Source organism: Hylobates moloch, unplaced genomic scaffold, assembly GCF_009828535.3.
Source record: "Hylobates moloch isolate HMO894 unplaced genomic scaffold, HMol_V3 SCAFFOLD_1, whole genome shotgun sequence".
Taxonomy (NCBI): Eukaryota; Metazoa; Chordata; class Mammalia; order Primates; family Hylobatidae; genus Hylobates; species Hylobates moloch.
In genome coordinates this window covers 223,898,689-223,906,262 of record NW_026652276.1, presented here as the reverse complement: position 1 = coordinate 223,906,262, position 7,574 = coordinate 223,898,689, and the positions used below count along the sequence as shown (strand labels likewise).

Here is a 7,574-nt window from a genome sequence, read left to right as displayed (position 1 = left end):
GCTGACATCTTGGTCTTGTATCTTTGGCCTCCAGAACTGTCAGAGAATAAGTTTTTATTGTTTTAAACCCACCAGTGGTACTTTGTTACGGCAGCCCTGGGAAACAAAGACACCAAGGCATTAAGGTGTCTTCAGTGTTACCGTGGGCCCTGCCTGGAGTTTGGGAGAAGCTGCTCTAGGATCACTCAGATACCAGGAGCAATCCCACCATCCTGGCCACTACTTGGAAAAAGTTTCCAGAATTGCCATCTTCAGCAGAACATGCCACGGTTTCACCACTCATAAGTAATTTGATCTGTAATCTTCAGTTTCCACATCTATAACATGGGGAAAATAATACCTGCTCCTGGGATCATTGTGCAGATGCAGACAGCACAGGTAGCAGCGTCCAGCCCAAGGCCTGAAGCAAGCAGGCTCTCAACAAAGGGCTCCCTCCTCTTTCCCACCCTTTCTCTGCTTTCAGACTTCGCTTCTCTCCCCTGACAGTCTTCCTCAACTAACTTCGACATGGCCTCTCTCAGACCCTCTCACTGTTCTAGGCCTCCTTTTCTTTAATCCCATTCCTCCTCTTCCTCCATGTAGTGTTTTACCACAATGCATTCAGCCTGTATGAAGAATTTACCTTGGCAGGATAACTGTCTTTGCCCAAGTAGGAGCAGTTAACTCCTTGTGTTTGGAGTGGTTTGGTTTCCATCCATCAAATGAAGAAGCCTGTTGGAAGGGCTACTCTTAACATAGCACTTCAGCCCCCACTGGGCCCTATGTCCCATTGCTCCTGACTTGGTGTGTCTTGCTCCTGGGAAATCACTTGTCCCCAGGCTTTACATATCAGTTGTCTCAACTCTGCCTTCTCTAGTATTTCAACATAGACATGCAGAGTAGCACTCAGTTTTAAGCCCAAATCCTGAAACAAGATAAGCTGGAGGTGTTAAAACGATGCACGAATAAAACTAAAGGTATAACAGGTGACACTTTAATCTGGAATTGGGAAATGACCAGACATTGTAACCCATAGGTCTGCCCCCATCCTCTGTCCTGCAATGAGTAAAGGCTTATGGTTTGCTGTGTGCCTTCCTCTCCGTCCTCATCTTGCTGGTTTTCCAGAGCCCAGCCATTGTCCTTCAGACTAACCCTCCAGTGGGGACCCAGAATGCCTGGGTATGGAAATGGTGTTTGAGGACTTCCATCAGGATGAACAGGAGAAAGCAGCATTGGGTGGAGAGGAAGAGGGCTAGTCGCTTCAGGGACTAGGGAATGCTGCTTTCCCTAAATCAGAAGATAGGTCAGTGATGAGCAGAATTCCACAGATACTCCTGAAATGCAACCAGGCCAAACACACCATTTTTTATTGGTTTAGTCTATTTCATACTTGGGGGTTGGGAGCTCAGTCTTCAGGGAAACAGAAAAAAGAGGGAAGTATTCATGTAAGTGGGAGATGAGAAGCAGAGAGAGAATCACTTTTAGGAACACAGATTGGGAGCAGGTACAGGAGGATCCTGGGTGAGGATGAAGAATGACCCGGGATGGTTTTGGAGCTAGCCTCAGGAATCCTTTCTCTTGACCTGCGGAAGAGAGAACATTTTCAGGGTCTCAGGGGCTATGGTGCAGCAGGAGTAGGGCAGGGGAGGCGAGCTCTGAGGCCTGATTTGAGTAGGGCTCGCTGGCTGTCTCCATCCTCCAATGATGCATTCTGTGATATTCCCTGCATTTTCTCCCCAGCCTGGCTTCATTATGGTTTCATTGAGATGATAGGATATATTAGGCTGTGCTCTGGCTCTGAGATTCCTTTATGCCCATGTGTGATGTTCCATCCCCTGCCCCCATCATCTGCCCGATCCCACCCTCCTCCTTACCATGGCCATCAGCACGAGGGCACTGACCAGCACAGCATACAAGGTGGCCTTCCCTAGCAAGATCTCATAGAGGATGGTGGCAGACAGGACCCCTTGCTGGTAAGACTCTGTTGACAAGAACAGAGAGCATGTAGGTACCTGTGCACAAGTGGCTCTGGCCTCCCTCACGCCCCTGTGTCTGCGGATTCTCCACGCCCTGGTTCCAGAGCAGAGATGGCGAAAGATAGAGAGAAAAAGGAGAGACTCACTTACCGGAGGTGAAGCCACAGTCTGAAAGAAAACAGGGGAAGAAAAATGGATGAGAGAATGCTGCTTTGTAAGGACACTGAGCCTTACATCACAGGCTCATAGGCCACAAATACATGCATATCAGATAGTACAAGGTCAGCCTCCTTTGATAGCCCTGGTTCTGTCTCCCTCATGCTGCTCCAGTGCCAGTAACGTGGTCACTATGATCTTAGGAAACCAGGACCCCAGAAGGGAATGGGACGCACACCACTCAGATGCTGAGCTGTATGGCTAGTCCTCAGGGACACCTGAAAACTGAGCTCTAAGGTGTCAGGATCTGAAGGAAGAATGAGCTTGAGGTGCTCCATTCAGCCTCTATCCTTCTTGGGGAGGAAGTGCACACCGTGCCTTGCTCACTGTGTGAACCTTGATCGTCCCACCTTGTCAACTCTGGCTTTCTTCTGGATCTAGTCTTGTCTGCTACCTGGATCTTTCGATTTCCCCTGGTAGCTGGTCTCACCTAAACTCCTCCAGGCATCTCCCCAGGCCCCACTCACCGGCTCTACCCCAGGCCTCAGCGCTGACGTTCTGGGTGACGGGCCTGTCCCTGGCCTCGGTCCACTCGTCATTCTCCGAGAGCCCGTAGAACTGGACTTGACAGCGGAAGTGGTTGCGGGGGTTCTGCCAGAAGGTGGCCGAGACCCTCAGGCGGCTGCTCAGGCAGTATCTGGAGTTATTGAGGGCGGGCTGCTCCTTGAGGGGCTGCGGGTCTGTGCTGACCCCACTGTGCACCTCCTTCCCGTTCACCCACCAGCTCAGCTCCACGTGGTCGGGGTAGAAGCCTGTGGCCAGGCACACCAGCGTGGCCTTTTGGGTGTGGGAGATCTCTGCTTCTGATGGCTCAAACACAGCGACCTTGGGTGGGAACACGTTTCTCAGGTCCTCTGGAAAGGGAAGAGGGAATGGGGCTAGGGTTGCTCTGAGAGCTGTCTGGTCCTGGTGGGGGCTCTGTGGGTGTGTGAGAGAGAGGGCAGGGAAACAACCATAATGAAGCACAATTATGTTACTAGGTCCTCCTTGCTTTGGGGTCACCAGCCTATTCCTCTTTGATGGTTCCACCCCTTCCTTGCCTGTCTTTTGTATCTACCCTATGGGTTGGCACTGCCCATTGTCTGTCCATACCCCAATTAGGCACTGCCTAACATTCTAGGTGATGTCTCATCATTGCCATTATTTGATTTCCTCTCTATCAATAAAAACTTGCCTACCTACTTCTCACCATTTTATGTGGAAGTTTTTTAACTGGAGCAAGGGATTGGAACCCAAAAAACAAGATCCAAATCCTAGAACTTCCTTTGTCCACCAACCAGACTTTTTTTTTTTTTTTTTTTTTGAGATGGAGTCTCGCTCTGTCACCCAGGCTGGAGTGCAGTGGCGCAATCTCGGCTCACTGCAAGCTCCACCTCCCGGGTTCATGCCATTCTCCTGCCTCAGCCTCTCCGAGTAGCTGGGACTACAGGCGCCCGCCACCATGCCCAGCTAATTTTTTGTATTTTTAGTAGAGACGGGGTTTCACCGTGGTCTCGATCTCCTGACCTCACGATCCACCCGCCTCGGCCTCCCAAAGTGCTGGGATTACAAGCATGAGCCACCGCACCTGGCCCCAACGAGACTTTTAAGACAGAAATTCCTATCACTTTTTTCTGCTTGTGAAATAAGAATCACCATTCTGACTTTGCAGAAACTGTGTGAAGGTTAAATTATGTACGAATTCAAAAAGCCCCCTCCCAAGCAGGTTATTTATATCAAATCTAAGGTGCTCAGTAATGAAGGGGAATCTGGGATGAGGGAGACATTTTGGAACTGGGGGCTTTCTTTCGATTTAGAGATGGCCTATGTTTTGCATTCACATGAGGACATCCTTTGGTTTTACAGTGCGTTCATGAGAATGTGAGGTTTTTTCTTTTTGTGGTGCATGAAGTCATCTTATCCATTCCTCTGCCTCCAGGTACCCCTGAGTTTTCTCAGCTCAGACGGATAGTAACCTTCCCTTGTTTCAAAATTAGGGACTCTTCCACCTTCTGTGTCCCTTTGCATCCAAATATTATATATAGATTTTTTCTCTACTAGCAAGCTTCCCAAATAAACATCTGATATCATCAGAGTAACTTTTTGCTACTAGTTGTGTTGATACAGTTTCTGTCCTGAGCATCTCCTTTGTAGATTCTTAGGGATGACATGTAAATGCATCCCCTTTAATCCCTGAGGACCCTTTTCATTTGGCTGAATCACTTCTTTTGGACCTGCCCTCCTACTCATCTTATCTTTTTTTTTTCTTTTTCTTCCCATTGATTATTTTTCATTTCTGAGCAACTCTATTAAAATGAAGAAATATCAGTCTTAGGAGAACCTATTCCGAATCTCCTGGACAATGGATAGAATTTACTCTGACATTTCTTCACATTTGTATGGATGTGACCTCCTTCCTGGGTCCCCATGGGGCCTCCTGCTAGAAGGGCCCCCTGCTTGGTTTAGTGCTCTGCTGTCACCATGTTGAAATCCTAAGTTGTTTTTTAACAAGCCCCCGCATTTTCATTTTGAGCTGGTCCTGCAAATTTTGTAGCTGGTCCTGCTTCCCATCATGTCAGTTTCCCTTCCTCCCCACAACTCCTACCTGCTAATTACTACTATGCTTCTAAATCTTTACTGGCTGGGCTGGGGATGAAGTGGTAATATCCTAACTTCTATCTGCAGAACTTTCTTTCTTTCTGCTCTCAGCCTGCTTATTTTCACTCTCATCTCAAAAACCCTGGCTCTGGGAGTCTACCAGCCCTCCAGAATGCACTCCTTTGATTTCTTCATTTGGCAAACACTCAGTCCTCATTGTAAAAATTAAAAATGTTCCTTGACCATGTATGCTGTTCTGTAGAATAGTTATTGACGCAACAGGCATGGCAAACACTAGCCACCTCTCACTACACACCAACACACTATCTGTACATGGGGGCAGGGTCAACTCTTCTGCATTTGTGAGTCCCTGTGGTATGGGGCTTGTCTCTGTGGGTGTAAGTGTGTGTACTAGTGAGCTTCTGGTGTAGGTGTGTGTACTAGCAAGCTGAGGGTGTGTGTGTACTAATGAGCTTCTGGTGTGAGTGTGTACTAGTGAGCTTCTGGTGTAAGTGTGTGTACTAGTGAGCTTCTGGTGTAAGTATGTGTACTAGTGAGCTGCTGGTGTAAGTGTGTGTACTAGTGAGCTGCTGGTGTAAGTGTGTGTACTAGTGAGCTGCTGTTGGCCTGTGCTCTACTTGTGGGTTGGATTCACCTTAGGCAAAATTGTGATGTTTGTCTCACATCTTTCCAACCCACCTCTGACACAGACACAGCCTTACTCCATTTCCACACTTCAGATCCTGCCCATCCTTTGGCACTGGGCTGACCCTGCCCCCGCCTCCCCAGTGACCTCCTAGGAGGATGGGGAAAAGAAGCATTGAATTACATCAATAATCTGTGCACTCTGCATGTTGATTCTCTTTTCTTCTTCACAGCAATAGTAAGTAGTCGGTATTGTTCATTATATTTTATAGCTGAGGAAACTGAGGTTCACACATTAATTTGCCCAAGGTCACCGCATCACAAAAGAACCAGAGGTTGGAACTCATCCTTTATCTGGTTCTAAAGTCTGGGTCTTTTCTGTGCCCCAGCTGACTGCAGGAACCCCACATTTCCTCTGGATACGCTTCACTGTAGCTGAGCCCCATTACACCCAGCTTAATGACAGCCTAGCTACAAATGGTACAGGCTACTATACCAATATTGTGAGTTCTCTTCTCTGGCCTCAGGGCAGTCGTCACCAGGTAATGTTTAGGGTCCCTTTTCAGCTCTCAGGGCCTAAATCTTCCAGAGAATTTTCCTCATCTCACAGGCAAAAATGTCTGCATTTTTATGTGTGTTTGTGGCGAACGAACTCCCTGAACATCTGGGCTGTTTAACCTAGAATACTTAGTGTGCTAAGGGAGATTTCAGGATAGGGGAGGGAGCTACATGGGGACAGGGGTGTTAAGTGTACCCCAGTGGCTGAGGTTGTGTGCCCTACTCTCAGGTCAGCACCTCTTTGCTGACCAGCCCTTGGGCAAGCATGAATGCTGTGCCCTCATCCTGGACCAGGGATCTCTGGCTTAGGAGGAATAGGAACCAGGAACAGGAGTTTTAAGTCGGATTATAGATCCACACTGCTAAATAGTAAACTTTCATTCTTTTCTTTACTGACTCATGTTCATCTCTCTTTTTGGCCTCTCTGTCCCACTTTTGTTTGGCAGGCTTTTTCTTCTCTGTTCTACTGCACCTTCGGCTGCAGGATTTCTGCCCCGTAACACCCACCCGCCTGCCCGCAGCGCTGACCCCTGCCCTCAGCGCTGACCCCTGCCCACCCGCACTGTTCCCAGCCCGCTCAGCTCTTTTTGCCTACGAATAGTAGTTACCCCCACTCCTACGCATTTCCCAAACCAGGATTTCCCTTTGTCCTCTCCAGTCTCGCCTCTCCCAGTGTCCTAACAAATCCTCTCCTTCTCTATCGTTCACCTTCTCTCTAAACACCCCAGAAAAAAGATTAAAAGTGGCCTCGCCCTCTGCTCAGCTTCCCGGACTCTGAGCACCTCCCCACCCCCTCCCTCTTCCCCAGTCTTTTCCCAGGAGCGGGGAGGTGACGTTGCAGAGCTGACCCTGGACACCCAGCTCCCCCAGCTCCGGTCCGCCCTCCGACCCCGGGGACGGAGGGGCTGGAAGGTGGAGAGACGCCCGAATCTCACCTGTGACCGTGAGCCTGGTGCCCGGCCCGAAGTACTGCTCGTAGGAGCACGGAGGTGCACCCCCGCATGCAAACCTCTAAGGCTCCCCGAGCTCCTGCCCACCCTGGGGACCCAGCCCAGGTCTCCCAGCATAGGGCGGGACCGGGTGCCGCGAAGCAGCAGCCGCCTTCCACCTGAACGCCGCCGCCTGAGTGGTCCCGCGAAAACTCACCCAGCACAGTCAGCCGGCTGCCGGCCCCGAAAGTCAGGACTTCGGCCCCAAAGCACAGCCCGGGGACTCCCCACAAAAACCGGACCCAAGCCTCCCGCGCCCGCGGCCCTGCAGCCCGCACTCACCGAGCACCAGGAGCCGCGTGCCTGGCCCGAAGTACTGGGTCTCTTGGTCACGGCCCCGGAGCCCCGCACAAAAACCCGAGCGCCGTCTCATCCCCGGTGCCCTGGCGGCCCCAGCTTACCCAGCACTGAGAGCCGGGTCCCGGCGCCGAAGTACTGAGTGTTTTGGCTCACAGCCCCGAGACGCAGCGCAAAAACTGGCCCTGCGATGCCCCCGGCGTCCCGGAGCGCCCCCTCCCCGGTTCCCCGGCTTCCGCGGGAGCCCCCGCTTACCGAGCACTGTCAGCCTGGTGCCTGGGCCAAAATACTGCGGATCTGTGCTCACAGCCTGGAGGCCCAGGACAAAAACCGGTGC

General features: G+C 50.8%; 1 gene segment (V, D, J or C); it reads right to left on the bottom strand.

Annotated features, from left to right (window-relative positions):
- Positions 1–1,000: 1,000 nt before the first annotated feature.
- On the bottom strand, positions 1,001–7,335 carry LOC116814443 (T cell receptor beta constant 2-like). The segment is given in 4 exon segments: positions 1,001–1,562; positions 2,106–2,123; positions 2,639–3,025; positions 7,223–7,335. Coding segments are annotated over 4 exon segments (705 nt in total).
- Positions 7,336–7,574: the final 239 nt, after the last annotated feature.